A 16,246-nucleotide genomic window follows, 5' to 3' on the forward strand; every position below is an offset into this window, starting at 1 on the left:
ATGTGCCTCCACCAGTATTATGAACACAAAAAGTAATATATGACTTCATATTCTAAGTCATTTCGTTTTTATTTCTTCTGCTTGTCTACGTATCTTAACCACATCACTCACGCAGTTCACACATTATCCAGGTACATTTAAACAACTGATTCCAGTTCACACATACAATGAGCACCACCACCTCAAGCATATTCCTTGGGTTCAATGTAAGTACAAAATACATTTCCTATGTTATGTTGGTTTTCCCGTGGGAGGTAAGCCCAAGCCCCTTTACAGACAGCTGGACAATAGATACTGCTTATGTGTTCCAGAATGATCCAGATAACATAGCCATAAAAACCTTTTCTGGCTCAAAATGGAAAACCTGAATACACACACCGGTGACCCCATTCACAAGGTCTATAAGCTAAAGCACATGGCAGCAACGCAGTTCAAGAAGTGATGAGTTTACAGTCTCATGTACGTTGATTAAAGCAAGCTATTATACGTTTGCAAGGCGATTCAAAAGTCTGTCTTTTGTAAGAGTTTATATCCGCATGTCTACTCAAAGAAAACAAAGGCTTTTCGATACACATAGCATTCTACGGAATGTTTGCTGTATTCACACATCGGTTTGGTTCATGTTCACCGTTTTGAGTTCAGTAAGTCAACACACTCCAGAGAACAGCGCTCTCTCACTTAGCTGCTGGCTCATTGTCACCTCTGCTCTCATGCCCTCTTTATCTCCAAATGCTTCTCTTTTATGTCCATCTGTCCATCTCACCGACTTCTGCTTGGCCAATGGGATTCTGACAACCTCTATCTTCTCTTCCTTGTATGTGTCAGTCACCCCGCTCTCAATTTTGAGTGACATGTCCTTCTTAGAGTAGACCTCTTTCTCCTTACCATCGCCATCTCTCTGAGGGCACTCTCCTTTCTCTTCCTTTCTGTTTTTGCGGTTCTTCTGTGTCTTCCATTCTTCCTCCTCCTCTTTCCTGTTCTCCCCTACTCTATCGATTCCTCTCTCCATCTCCGGGGAAGCATTCTCCCTCTCCTCTTTCTTCTCATGCGTTTCTCTGGCTCTACTTTTCTTCGCCTTGTTCCGACCCCTGAGGTTCAGTTTCTAGGATATAAGAAACAAATTTAAGCCGGGTTTCTTTCTTTTCCCCTTCCTTTCTCTTGTTCTCTACACATCTCTCTTTCTCTCCAGGCACCTGCCACAACACTACAAAGTCTATCATGCTGACGTCTTTCCTGGACAGTTGGAAGTAGGACAAAAACAAGAAAAAGAACGTTTAGATCATAATTAGAACTCGCCTCCTGTTTTTACCTACATTTGCTGCATCTCCTATATTTAGAAGCATGGCTTTTTCCTGACACCACCTGTGACACAGCACCATGTAGCCTGAAGACTAAAGCGGTGTAATGAGTGACAGAAATGCGGAGGAAAGAGAACAAAAAAGCACCTTGAAGTCTTTTCTTTTGCGTTGCAGAGTGGGTCTCTGTAGAAATAGGATTTGTTTGGTGGACAAACTCCCGTCACTGAGGAGAAACAACATAGTGGCTGACACGATGACAGGTTTGATAGGTCTCATGTATTCTAGATATCGACTTTTGGCGTTGTGTGAAGGCTTAACAGCGCTTCAGAAGTCTACCTGTTAGTCCTGATGATGGGAGTGGGCAGGACACACATCAGCCTCCACCCAAAGGGAGCCAGGGACTGGAGCAAGGGGATGTAGTCTGTCCTAACTACCACGCCCTGGACAAGACAGAGACATGGCATCACACACATGATCACACGTGTGTACACAAACACATGCAGACGCCGACTCACGTCAACGATAGTCCACTGCTCGACCACGATGGCGTCATAGGAGATGGGGGAGGTCTCTTCTGAGGAGGTCTGGAAGATGAACACACTGTCCACGGATGAGACCCCATTTTCTGGAGGAGGGATGGAGGGGGGGGGAGAGAGAGAGAGAGAGAGAGAGAGAGAGAGAGAGAGAGAGAGAGAGAGAGAGAGAGAGAGAGAGAGAGAGAGAGAGAGAGAGAGAGAGAGAGAGAGCATTTCTCTCACAATTTATCCTTTTCCTTCTTGACTCTGCATATTACCTTAAATTTTCCATGGATGACAAAACATTTATTAGCCTCAGTTTTGCGGAAGCCATCTTGAACACCTTTTCCAACTCTGTGAAGTCACACATACCATTGCCGTCTCCGAGGTTAAAAAAGCCATCGATAAGGCGAGCTCCGCTGATGAAATGCTGAGTCATGTGATCCAGCCAGTGGGCGTCGACTGCCGTCACTAGCCCCGCCTCTCTCTGGACTCGCAGGGGAACTCGAAGCGAGTAGAACCTCAGTGAACTGCACAGCTCGCCCACATGGTTGTAAAGAGCAAACAGCTGCATTCCTTCCACAAGAACAAACATATGGATAAGGGCAGATGCACACACCCCCACAAAAACACATGTAGAATATCATAAGACTGCGTAAGACTGGAAGCTTACTCGTCTGTGCAGGCGGTGACGTCTTCTTCTCTCTCTCCGAACTCCTGACCCGGATGTGGTTGTTGTTGCGGGTCATCACCCTGCTGCTCCTCTGCAGTTCCTCCAGGTGGCTGGCGACCAGGATGAGTCCTGCATTACAGTCTAAACATTTACATCCGGGTCAAATGCAAGAGTATTTCAATAGAGAACCAAGAATGATACAACCAAGATGAAAAATTTGTTCAAGAAGTTCAGTCAAATCTTTGTCCTAAATAAGTATTAAAAACGATATCTCAAAATGATGGGATTCATCAATACCTCCATCTCCGTGGCGAGTGCTTCCCTCAGAGCCTTCCTGATGGGGTGGTGTTTCAGACCGAGGTTCTGTTTTCTGGTCCTGGTCTGGTTCTGGGGACCCGGCCCTGTCATCTTCCTTGAGGCCTTGAGACGTTCTCCCTGCTTTTCTGTTCTGCAAGTCTGGCCTTGGACTCTGGCTATCTGAGCCCTGGCTCTGCATGTCTGGGTCCTGATCTGGTCCCACAAGCCTGTCTGTCGACTCTGCCACTACTGGGTGGTAGTCTGGTCCTGTCCCAGCCATACATTCTGTTTTCCTGTCGTAGTTTGTTTTTTCCAGGTATGGGATTTCTGTTGTATGGTCGCCCTGTAGATTTTCAGAGGGTTCTCTTGTCTTGGAGTTGTCTGTACTATGGGCTGGTCTGTGATTCTGGACCTGTGGTTCCAGCTCTGCGTGACTGTGTTCTTGAGAAATGTCTGTTGATTCATCTAATTCCTTTAGGCAATAGTTTGAAAGGTTCTTTAATGCCTTGACGGAACCGTGCTTCGATTCTCTGCCCGTCAGTTCTTCTGGGTTGTGTTCTAATGGAACCCAAGCAAAGGAACCGGGGTTGGAGTCTAAGGTGTCGTGGTCGGGGGATTTCTGTTCAACGTGGTTGTGGTCCAGAGAGCGGGGCTCTGAGAGGTTCTGTTGTGGTTGTTTGTGTTCTGTGGGGCTGGTGCCTGTACTGGTGGGGTGTCTGTGGATGGGGGAGGGGCTGGAGTGGAGGGAAGACAGCTCCCCAGAGTCCCAGTGCCCCTGGAAACACGGCCCTCCTCCAGGCTGCTGGAGGAACCCCACAAACAGCACACCCTGCTCCGACACATCCTGGACCTGAACATCAAACACACATGCACCCACATATGCACACACACACTGTTATTGTCCACCACTGAATACAATCTCACATTTGTGCAAATAATAATATAAAACCTCTCAAGATTAGCTCAAAACACATACACACACATCACTGGCAGTCAATGAAAACTAGCTTACACACAGAGCCACAGAGACACACACAGCCACATAGACACACACACACAGCCTCATTTACACACAAACAAAAGCCGGAGAACACTGGCTCGATACCCCGCAAAATAACAGCCAAACTAATCATTGGAAGATCAAATATTCAAATAACAAAAGGACCTCATTATTCAGTGTGAGAGTGTGTTTGTGTGTATGTGTGTGTTTGTGTCTCTATGTGTGTGTGTGTGTGTGTGTGCATGCCTGAGTCTACCTCCCCCCCACTGCGCTTTCCTGGTTAATTGTCAGTTGATATTTAAGCTGACAGTTTTAGATGGGCTTGTCACACCCAAATCAGAATGCTAACTACCACAGAACAATAATGAGACACATCTTTCCCTATTAACGTCTGCCAATGACACTCCAGCAACCACACACAACACGCACGCACAAAAACAATCTTTTCCTTTTCAATGGGGTTTTCACCCCCATGTGGAGGATGAAACGGTTGGGGGGGTTTGACACGTTCAGGGAAGACAGACATGGGCAGACGCTGGCCACCTCTCTAGTCAGATAGTGCCCCTTCACTCTCTCCTTTCACACAGCTACACTGGGCTCTTATCACAGGCTCTTTGGCAGCTATCTGATTGGCTATTCATGTCACACTGCCGGGCCATTTCACATTATACTCAGCCCTGTGCATTTCCATCCAATCATGTTCCTCTTTTGTCTGCTGGCTTCACACTGGCTAGCTGGGATTAGGGGGGAATTCATAGAAGAGAGAGGTGAGAGCTAGGTCTGAAGTTGATTGGATGATGACGTAAAGGATGACCTGTATCATTGTAGAGGAAACTAAATTGTGTTGTATTCTCTTTAGAATCTCTCTAGTTCTATGTATGCAGGTAGCTAGAGCTGAAATGTTTATTGAGTTTGAGTGTTTGTGTGTATGTGTGTGTGTGTGTGTTTGTGTGTGGACGCTGTGAGGAAGTGACCTTCTTCACGTAGTTCTGGATCACTTCCGGGTCGGGGTCTTGGAGACCCGCCACACACACCTCCGTTTCCAAGCGACGCTCGGACCAGGTCAGCTGACTCCTCTCCTGGCTGGGTGAGAGACTGACCAATGAGAGAAGAACGCAAGAAGTCAAACAAGGCCACAATCACAAACACAATCGTTTAAACTTCACATCTCCTCATATACGCTTGTGTGAGATAAAGGAGCAGTGTATAAACTAAACGGTCATCATATCTGGATTCACATTAAACCATTGTAGTAGGCCATGCCTTAGTGGATGCTCAAATGGAAACCTCTGCCAGTTACTGACAAGGGATCAGTCAAACTCGACATGGTTGGATGTTTTTGATGAAAGAGGGGGCTGGTGATGATGGAGAGATAAAAGGTTGAGAGGGAGAACAGGAGGATGGACAGGACAATGGCTACGACAGAGAGATGAAAGTTGAGAGGGAGTGAAGGAGATCTGAGGCCGAGAGGGGAGGGTGATGACAGAGATAAAAGGAGGGAGGGGGAAAGAGAAGAGGGACAAAAGAAAGAGGGATGGCGTGAGGAAGGGATGGAGGGATTGCTTCCTTTACTCAACGTACTCTTCCCCCTCCGGCGAGTGCTGATGATGCAATCAGCCGTCGCTACGGTGACAGGTGCCAGGAAACAGCAGGACCACTTGGCAAGATGGGCATCAAAGGAGCAGCCCACAGTGCATGTGCAAGTACGTGTGTGTGAGAATATGTGTGTGTGATGCTGTGCGTCACGTGAGTGTAAATCTGTACTATTTTTTGTCGATGTGTGAACATGTGTTTTTATGTGTGCCTTTTACAGTAACGAGATACTAAAGAAGAGTCTCTCTGAACCAACCATGGTGGAAAAGAGATGCGCTCTTCTACAGCTTGGTGGATAACAATACAATTCCCCTCAAGAATAGACCAGCAGAGCCCCAAATATTAGTTTTTCTACTCAGTCAAAATGCAACCATAACCAGTACACTGACCAATTCAAGAGTAGCAAAGCATGGTAGAGTAAGAATAATAAGCTCCAGGATTTAGGTAAACAGGACATCATTGAGAAGTGTTTGTGTAGTGTTGTGTGTCACATGTGTGTGTAATGTTGTGTAATGTGTGTGTATGTGTAGTAGAAGTGGTAGTGGTACTGTACATTACAGAAAATTGTATTCATTTAGCAGATGCTTTTATGCAAAGTGACATACAAATAGTGCATATTGAAAGTACTGCAGAATATCAGAAGTGCATAGTATTTCACAGGTCAGAGTCAAGGAACAGTCTGTATTTACAATCTACATCGGAAAGTAACCACATATCAGCTAACTCACTACTGTAGAAGTGTTGTTTCTGTCTCCTACCTGTGTGTCTCCCTGATGAGCACAGCTCTGTGGAGCTGTCGTTGGATTCGAGAGTGGCGCGGGCCACAGGGGTGGACAAAGGGGTGGAGTGCCACCAGGATAAAGCCCTGAGCGTACAGCTCACGAACCTGCACCGGTAGCTCTCGAACAGACGACAGACACAGGACCGAGGACACAGGCACCTCTGGGGGGGAAGGGGGTACAAAACAGTGTTCAAGTAGTGACATCACCAAAAGGCTTCTTGTGGAGAAAGGTGCACAGGAATCCATATGTTGGTGGCTAATAAACATATAGACTGAAGATGTACATGAGTGTGTTTGAAACGCTGTTTGAGAAGCATGGCGTCAACTGAATCGAGAGAAGATGGGTTGGCTAAACCAAAGACATGGCATGTTTACATATTATCATTCAAATTGAATAATATCACATGGCGTCTTTGCACAAAATTTGCTGCTGATTAAACCGTAACTCATATAGCCCCAAACCACAGCCAAACACTCAGTCTGGCTTTTGTTTAGCACATACACACACACACACATAACCACCCCAACCACACTCCACGGATACACAAACAGGCATACTGCACGCACACACACAAAAGTACACATCTTCTCTCCCAGAGGCAGTGCGGTATACAAAAGAATGGTGCATGTGTGAGATTGTGTGTCTGTGCATCACACAGGGAGACAGGGAAAGACATAAAGAGCCCCTCCCTCCATAATGGGTAAGCACGGCAAGATTGTCATGTTCATTCTATTAACCCTCTAACAGTGACAGCTACTGTAGCTAATACTAGCAAGGAGCCCTTTTCTCATTTGAGATCTAATGGAGAAAAGCCCATTTAATAAAAGGGGTGAAAGCTCATATCACACGATAGCTAATTGTGATGGTAATTTCTCAGGGAATATGCGGGTTTTGTGTGTCATACAGTACCCAAATGGAAACAGCATTAAGGTAATAGTGTGTTTTTTCCCCTGGATGTGGGCGAGTGAGCATGCAAACACTTGTGTGTTGCGTAGGGGTCGGGACAGTGTGTGTGTGTGTGTGTGTGATATAGACGAGATAGGGAGAGAGAAAGAAAGAGAAAGAGAGAGAGCATGCTTGTCTCTGTCAGTCTTTGCTATTTCCCATTTCATTTCATTTGCATTGGTGTGGAGAAGAGAAAATAACCTGAATAAATTAACCGAGACGCAGAGAAAGAGAGAGAGAGAGAGAGCAAGAGAGAGAAAGAAAGATGCGTTCCCCATCTCATTCTCAATCTGCTTCCCAGATCATCATCTGGCCTGTTCGCACCCTTACTAACACTCACACACACACACACCTACACACACACACCTACACACACAAATTTACATTCTCAAATACACTAAACACCCCATTTAACACCTACACTATCTCCGTTCACACAGCAAGATGAAGCTCTCAGATGAAGATGAACTTGTCATGGACTCTTCTGAACCTCAAGAGCTCTTCAAGATGTTGCACACACTTCTTGATCCTAGACCATGATCTACAGGCACTTAATACAGCAGCTGGAAGTGGAAGATACAGTGCTACCATGTCATTGTAAACAGTCATTAGGAGTCATTAGCCTAGCACTCGTAGTGCATTCACCAACAAGACATGTTCAACATATTAGGCTAATTCACCCCTGTAGGGGAGGTTGGGAGGGAAGAGGGGGGTAGTCAGTTTATTTATATGTTTACAGCGGCGGGTTTAAGAGGTCCATCATTCTGGTCTAGCATGGGAACAGCCCCGGGCAGAGATCGCTCTGGAATTTTACCACATGCCGTTATTGTCTGTTACTGGGCATTAATAGAGGGATGGAAGAATGGGGGGATGGAGGGATGGATAGATAGAGGGATGGAAGGATGGAGAGATGATGACTGTTCAGCTGTTCATCACAGCTTAGCCATTTCCTTTTGGTCCAAATGCTTTAGCTGGATGAAGACTGGGCTGTATGCCAGCAGTTTAGAACTTTCCGGAGGTCTTGAATCACATCCATAAACTCCTTATGCTCCTGAACCCTGACCGCTGACAGTCTGTCAGACAGAGTGGGCTGGATAGTGTGTATGTCTGTAAGTACATTGTGCCTGTGTGCATCCATGGCTGAGTGTATGTGTGTGTATGTGTATAATAAAAAAGCTAGGTGATGAGGATTATTACTGACTCATTCCCACCCCGAGGCTTATCCCCTGCTTGCTGGAAGTTCACATTTATTCAAATAGGCTTTTAATGACTAGTGGAGTTTAGTAGGAATGTGTGCCAAAAAGAGACTATGAAATAATAAACTTGTTAGGTTTCAGAGTTCCCCACTGCCAAAGAATGAGGCCTGTGGGTAAAACAGAATTTTGACTGTGTTGGGAGCTGTGAAGGTTTTTGGAGATGTGTGTATGTGTCCTACTTCCACACATAAGTCCACCTTGACTTGAGACGGTGAGATCACATGGAAGCAAACATACCTCCACCTGAACACCAATCAGGCTCTTCATCAACCTTCATCTAATCGGCCTGGCTAAGGGTGTAGCGTGTCTGAAAGAACCGACATAACCTGGACCCTATAAACCTCACTAAGTCCAAGGACACCAAGACACACATTTAGCAGATGTTTAGTTTCATTGAAGTGTGAGCACAGTCTGAAAACCTTTCAGACAGCGAAAAGCTTACTCTTGGTACTGCATATCAATCAATCAGAGAAGACGGCCAGTCCATCGAACCTTTCACTAAGATATATTCTACCAGCGGCTAAACATCACACACTCTGATGGATGGATACACCACACACTCTCCTAGCGGACTACATCATGTGTTCGGATGGCTAGGTAAATTCATTGCGTATGCTGAACGATAAATACATCATGTTTGTGTCAGCTGAATAGATCATATGCCTTGGCAGAAACACACACGCACGCTTACACACAGAAGATAGAGCGGCATGTGTGAAAATGAACACATGCATACAATCATATGGCTGCTCAAATACAGTGGTGCACACACACACACACACACACACCACCATCTGAGTTTGAGGTGTGTAACCTGTAATGAGATGAGTGCATCTCTCTCTCCAGGATGTCGAAAGTCATCAGATAACTCCAGGGCCAGGATGTGACACTTCAGGAGAGGAGCTTTAGTCACAGTGTTCACACCTGACTTTTTTTCACCCATCCCCTCTCCTCCCCTCTCCTCTCCTCCCCTCTCCTCCCCTCTCCTCCCCTCTCCTCCACAGGTCCTCTTCTCTTTCTCTCTTTTTCTCACACCTCCTAACCACGGCCTTTGTCTTTCTCACCTACCTCCCATTGGTTCCTCTTTCTCTCTCTCTCTTTCGATATACTGTGTCTGTTTATATATCGTTTTATTTGTTGGTTCCTTTCTACGGACATTTGTCTTCTCACTCCATCTTTATCTACCTCACACAGGGAGGACGATGTTATCATAATAACTTCCCACCTTCTCTCACATACATTTGATTTTTCCAGGAGGATTTCTGAAATGTCAGGGCAATATAACACCACTCCAAAAGGGGGATTCATTTCAAGGCAACCTGGCTCTGTTTCAACAGATAGGGAGATTATGTGTCAAGGCAACCATGCCCTGCTAACACAGAAGTATTGCTGCTGACAACTCTCCCAAGGTGAAAGGTGGATATTTCAAACCGCTTGCATGTACACATCAATATACCTCTGCATCTGTTCGTATTAGTTTGTCGCACAGATAGAGAAGAGAAGATGAACTTCTTTAGAGACAACTCGTAGCTACTCCATGACATTATTAGCATTATAGATTGCGACAAACTCCAGTCAACTCAAACCGTCTATTCCTAGTTATTTTTTGATGTCTTCATCAGTTTGTGTCTGTCTGCATCTCCACTCTATCAATTAATATTAATGAACCCCAGAACCTGTGTCTCTGCATGCACAAAGTTTGAATCATAAACAACGATAATACAATCCGGTTGTATACTGTTTTTATATACAGGAGCCAGAAAGGGAACATATTTGTCATTAGTGTGTGAGTCATCTAATCACATAAGGATATTAAATTAAATATTTTTAATGGAAACCAAATTAAATTAAACCATGAATTTGACCATGGGTTCTCCTGAATGTCACCAGTGAAGTCAGTGATTCCTCTCCACATTACTGACACTGTCTCTGACTGTCGTTCTCTTGATCTCTCTCTGGGCAACTCATCTCACACATACACACATATAGAAGAACATCGATAGGCAAACAGTGTATGTGCTAAATCAATCCTATTGCTAAGCCTACAGCTCTCTCAATCTGCACAAACAGATAATCCCTCAGGAACACGCACACAATCAGACACACACACACAGAGACATTACCATGAACACATACCACACACTGATATACTAACTTAAACATACCCATGTATGAACACCAGCTTCCTCCTCCCTTTTCTAGGTTTAGGGAGCTCAGCTGGCACAAGTGACTTTACCACATATACAACCTTCCTTCCTCCCTGTCTGTCTGTCTGTCTGTAAGGAAGACAACATTACAGAACGAAAAAGTGTGCGCATGCATGTGAGTGTCACAGTACATCACGTTGGCGCGAGCAACCCCGTGTGCGTGTGAGAAGCTCCACGGAGGTTCTTATCTATCCCATAATACGATTATCTGCTAATCCAGTGCCATTGTCCAGTTGGTCACCATCGCCTCTTCTGCTGTGTTTGGTTGCCAGATCTGTCTCGGATTCATCCAGCTCTGTGGTCCACAGCATGCCAAACATAACAATACCACCAGACTTGGCGGAAGCAGAGGTAGAATGGCAACCACCCTGGCTGTTATGGTGAGGGGGTCCATCTGCTGCACGGCCATATTGGAAATTCAAGTCAACTATCTGTAAATTGAGTTCCTGCACCTGCCTCAATGCAGTAGGATAAGGAGACTTTGCAGTCCTCTCTCTCGTCCCCCTCTTTATGTCTCTGTCTTTCTCATGCGCTCTCACTCTTATTTCACAAGCCGCCCTGTCACAATAGAGGAATTAGTATATTTAGAAACAACGTGACTCAAGAGGATTCTCATCAAACATTCCCAAAAAACGGTGCACAAAAAACACACATACCCTACAAACACACACACACACACACATTCCCTAAACACATTTGGAAACCTCAGCTACAGTACTCTCTCTGCCTCATTATGAGAAGGAAGAGGGAGTAGAAAGAACTCCCTGCAGAGCGGAAAACGGAAACCCTGGACATTTTACAACGCTTCCACAAACGCAACCATGCAGAAGCTAACGGTTGTTGGAGACTTTGCCCGTTAGTCTCTCCTACCTTCTTTCCCCAACAGGAAGTCTAGGAAGTGATAGGTGTAGGCCACGCCCACTTTGGTCTCCACCTGGGGCCGTCGGAGAGTGGAGTATATCTTGCCAGGACTCCTCTCCTCCGCCCTCCGCAGCTTAGGCAGTCTGCAGCCCATCACCCCAACTGAGACAGAGTCAGAGTGGCACAGGGAGGGAGAAGGTGAGAGAGAGAAAAGCAGAAAAAGTCAGAGAGTGAGTGAGTGAGAGAAAGAGTGACAGATGGAGTGAGGGAAAAGAAAGAGAGACAAAGAGAAAGACTGAGGGAGAGAGAGAGAGAGAGAGGGAGAGAGAGAGAGAGAGAGAGAGAGAGAGAGAGAGAGAGAGAGAGAGAGAGAGAGACAGAGGGAGAATTAGGGGGGATAAAAAGGCAAGGAATATTTAGAGGAAGGGGATTAGGAAAAATGCAAGAGATGGAAAGAAATATGGAAAAGTTGCAAAGAAATGAGGAGATAAAAATGAGAAAAGAGAACAAAACAAAGAGTTAAAATTATGCATTTCAGTTTCTAAATGTACACAACAATATGTGTCATAGCATTGCACGGGTTAAAACACTAACATGTATCCCAGTGTTGCACAGGTTACAACACTAAACCCAACCCTTGAAATAGGATCTCATGAACAATAGGGAAGAATGTGTCGCACACACACACAGCAATATGAATCTGTCAAGCATTACCCGCAAAGTCGGTTTCGATACGGGCATTCAGTGATCAAATAGGGGTGATTGGGAGAGACATGTTTGATCAGAATGAATTAAAGCATGAATGAGACTCCGATTTCCAGCCCTGTCAACCATAACGGCATTCAATTTGACAGAGGGGAAGAACAGAGGGGAGTAGAGGAGAGGGAGGAGAGGAGAAAGGAGGGGAGGGGAGGAGAAGGAGGAGAGGAGAAATAAGGAGAGGAGAGGGAGGAGAGGAGAAAGGAGGAGAGGGAAGAGACAGAAAGGAGAACAGTGGACAGGGGAAGAGATGAAGGGAGAGGAGAAAGGGGAGAGGAAAGGAAGAACAAAAGGTGACCAGAAAGGAGAGAAGAGAAACAGAGGGTGGCCAGAGAGAGGAGGATAGGTACAGAGGGTGGCCAGAGAGAGGTGGAGGATGGGAGGAAAGCCAGTCGCTCTTGATTAGCTGGGCGGGGCGGAGCGTCGTCAGGCTAATCAGATGTGACAGCATGGCTACCCTCATACCGTCTCTGTGGTTACGGTTAATATCTCAGTCAACCACGGCTGGTTAGAGACACACGGAGCCAACATGGCGAAGTGTGTGTTTGTGTGTGTGCATCTGTGTGTGTGTACCAGCAAAAAAGTCTATATCTGTATCTGTTAAGGGAGCATGGAGAATGACACTAACTCTCGTTAGGCCAAGAGCAAGGACATTAACTTGACCAACGAACCTAATAGACTGCCCTACTACCATAAACTGTGTGTGTGTGTGTGTCTGTCTGTCTGTGTGTGTGTGTGTGTGTGTGTGTGACTGTGTGCACGGCTTTGAGTCTCTGCATGCTTGTCAACGGAAACTTGGACAGCCTAAGAAATGCGTCCTAAGTGGCCTCGGATAACTCTGTCAGTTCTGAATAATCCACTCAAAAGAAGACATCACTGTTTTCATTGTTTAGTGTTCCTCTGTAATGAAAGCCAATTGAGACAGGCTGACAGAGACAGAATGGAGGAGAGGAGAGACAGAAAACGATTATACAGGAGATATGAGTAGAAGACAGAAAAGGATAAGGGGGGAAAAAGTGTGTGTGGGTGAGGGAAGTGGGGGTGGAGTTGAACTACAAACCAAACCACCACCACCCATCCATCCCAGTATTACCATGGGAACTTGCTCATCCTTGAGGGAACATATTTGATATCCTCGGCTCCTCTTTCTTCCTCTACCTGGCTTACCTCCTCTTCCCTTGGTCATTCGACCACCCCTCCATCCTCATTGGTCTTATCACTCAATCTTTCCCTCTTCCCCTATCTGTTCATATTGTTGGCCCTCTAGCTATTCTTTCCACATCCACTCTCCCTGATTCCTTTGAATTTACCTCTTGTACTTTCTACCTCGAACATCCACTTTCTATCCTCATCTATCCTTCTCTCTCTCTCCTTCTCTCTGTCTTTCTCTCCCTTTCTCTCCCTCTCTCTCATCCCCCCCTTTCTCTCTCTATCTCTCTCTCTCTCTCTTTCTCTCCCTCTCTCACCCCCCTCTTTCTCTCCCTCTCTCACCCCCCCCCCCTCTCTCTCTCTCTCTCTCTCTCTCTCTCTCTCTCTCTCTCTCTCACCCCCCCTCTCTCTGTCCTTCTCTTTCTCTCTCTCTCTCCCTCTCTCACCCCCCTCTCTCTCACCCTCTCTCTCTCCCTCTCTAACCCCCCCCTCTCTCTCTCTCTCTCTCTCCCTCTCTCACCCCCCCCCTCTCTCTCTCTCTCTCTCTCTCACCCCCCCCCCCCCCCCCCCCCCCCTCTCTCTCTCTCTCTCTCTCTCTCTCTCTCAGACAGTAGCCCAGTCATGCCTTCTGTTCGTGAAGCTCTGACAGCAGCAGCAGAAGCGCTCCCCTGCTGAGAATGCTATTCCCATAAAGTATTACCACATTCTCCACTAAGCCTGTAAAAGTTGCCTTCCGTTGGCACAGTGCTCAGATAAACTACAACTATTCGACCCCAGAGGCATGCACTTAATACTTTGTCCTTCCTGGGAGGAAGAACATGAAGTTTATAGCAGTTTATTATTATGAGTCAGGACATGGTTACCTGTGTGTGGGTTATGGGTTTCTGAAACACAAGCATACAGTATCCACACAATTCTGATTCAACTGTACAGCCTTGTAAAGGCAAACGCAGATGCTGACAAGACCTGTCAGACAGCATACAACCTTCCAAAATGAACCAAGGGTGGATGGATAAAGCGTGCACGAGAGAGATGGAAAGGGGGTATCTCATTAGAGAAGCTCTTGTAAAAGAGCGTTTTGAAATGACAGCGCAACCAAGCGCGGATTACACGCGAGGATAATCCGTCTGCTATGGCACTGTTCCGCTTCTCCCGCACTCTTCAGGGGGACGACTGCGTGCGGAGAAGCTGCATTCATCCGCCGCACTGGGAGAGCGCGAGATGGGCACGCGGATGAGAATTCGTAGGATACTAAATATAGAAGGATAAGAGAAAGGGAAAGAACAAGTGGGGGTGAGAGACAACCCGTGCTGGGAGGGTGTCAAGATGTTGAGATAGGTGTGATCCCCAAAGAAATAAAGTAACGTATGTGGTTGCTCTGGGAACAGAAGAAACTGTTTGACATTGATGAATGGCCTACATAGCCATCTATACTTTTAGCCTACTTTCATTGAAAATAACAGGACAGGTCAATATAACCACCAATGGCCAATTATCAATCAAATTGTTGGAAAATTGTGTATAGCCTAGCCTAAATCTGAGAGTATTTATAAATATCCCTCAATTAAATGCAAACTAAAGATACATTTGGTTGTCGAACACCGTTTTACTTGATATAGGGTTAGGGTTAGTTCTGTTGGGAAGCAGATTCGCCCGTGGAGATGCCCGTGTTAACAGTTTAGTGAACGGGAAATGATGGGCTACATGACAGGTCTCTTACGCATCAAATCACTCTCTTGCACATCCTTTCTCCATCGCCCCCCGCTTTTCCCATCTCTTGCACATTTACTCTGTCACGCATATCTGGGCTTCAACCGCTATCAACAAGCAATAGGCAAGCTCAATTTTTGGAACCAACCACAACGCAAGGCTGTTAGTCTACAAGATAGTGCTGGTAGATCTCCGGACTTTTTGTTGAGCTTAAAACACCCGAAAACTAATGCTAAGACCTAAAGACAACCACGTACACAAGCTGTCTAACACGCCAAAAGTTTCTTTTTCTTAGCCCCTTGAAGATAACAGGATATTCTAAAATCGGGCTAATATTTCCATATTAGCCTACTTATAGAAGAAACATCCACAATTCTCATCAGCTGTCAAACGATAGTCTACAATTGGTAAAATAGGATGGAGCATGTGACTTACCGAGCGAATAGTTTTAGATTTCACGCGCTGATAGGTCTATCGGTTCAGAAGGACCATTGAGAATGAGAAGTCAAGACGCACGGACACACGAGCTCATGTGATGTACAAATAAGCAAGATTCACACCCGGTACAATGGACCTTCTCGCACAAACACTGTTTTAAAACGTCTTCAGATTTGCCAGCCAGCACCTTGTCCTCAGCAATTTCACACCGGTTGATGGGTCTTGGTAGCGTTGTTGTACATCTGTCATGCTGGACTGGTAATGAACAAGACGGACCCTCCCTTTCTCACGACTCTATACCGTATCTCCGCCAGCCCGGTGCGCGTGATAAACACTCTCTCGTTTTCACTTTTACTCTACCTCCCTTTCTCCCTCCCTCCCGGTGTAAATATAATAATGCTTAGCTCCTTTCTACCAAACCTGTATGTTAAACTGTTTTTTATACATAAAGGTAAAAAACACATGCAACCACAAACAATTTTAAGTTAAAATAAAATCATACACATTACATTATATTGTTTGAAAACACATGTGGATGTGACGTGCTGCTTCCAGGTAGGTGTTTGAGGGTGATTTAGGGTTACATGGGTTCAGTGTGCTACTGTGTCACTGGTGTGTGTAAAAAACATGTGGTGGCAGAGGTTGCCTGGATACTAGACTACGTTCAGGTTTGCTGTTGTAAAATGTATATTTCATAAGGAACGATCCAGACCTATCCATAATTAAATGCCGTCTGTCTGAGTTGTGTGTGGGTTTAGGGGCA

The 16,246-nt window shown here is 45.7% G+C and overlaps 1 protein-coding gene across 1 annotated transcript; it reads right to left on the minus strand.

Annotated features, from left to right (window-relative positions):
- Positions 1–66: 66 nt before the first annotated feature.
- Positions 67–15,591, minus strand: rftn1a (raftlin, lipid raft linker 1a). The gene is made up of 11 exons (XM_047019545.1): positions 15,481–15,591; positions 11,437–11,589; positions 6,135–6,318; positions 4,758–4,878; positions 2,784–3,633; positions 2,487–2,627; positions 2,186–2,389; positions 1,814–1,923; positions 1,635–1,738; positions 1,446–1,521; positions 67–1,102 (listed from the first exon to the last, which is right to left on the minus strand). Exons 2-11 carry the CDS (start codon positions 11,579–11,581, stop codon positions 647–649), a joined length of 2,391 nt encoding a protein of 796 aa, XP_046875501.1. The 5' UTR covers positions 11,582–11,589; positions 15,481–15,591; the 3' UTR covers positions 67–646.
- Positions 15,592–16,246: the final 655 nt, after the last annotated feature.

This window comes from Hypomesus transpacificus, chromosome 4 (genome assembly GCF_021917145.1).
Source record: "Hypomesus transpacificus isolate Combined female chromosome 4, fHypTra1, whole genome shotgun sequence".
NCBI lineage: Eukaryota > Metazoa > Chordata > Actinopteri > Osmeriformes > Osmeridae > Hypomesus > Hypomesus transpacificus.

What these genes read in the sequence shown, in the direction of transcription:
- rftn1a (XM_047019545.1), bottom strand. Translation starts at nt 11,581, where the DNA reads ATGGGCTGCAGACTGCCTAAGCTGCGGAGGGCGGAGGAGAGGAGTCCT. An exon ending in TCCAGAACTACGTGAAGAAG is followed by an intron (nt 3,634 to 4,757) that starts GTCACTTCCTCA and finishes TTTGATGTTCAG; the next exon opens with GTCCAGGATGTGTCGGAGCA. An exon ending in TAACCTCGGAGACGGCAATG is followed by an intron (nt 1,924 to 2,185) that starts GTATGTGTGACT and finishes TCCCTCCTCCAG; the next exon opens with AAAATGGGGTCTCATCCGTG.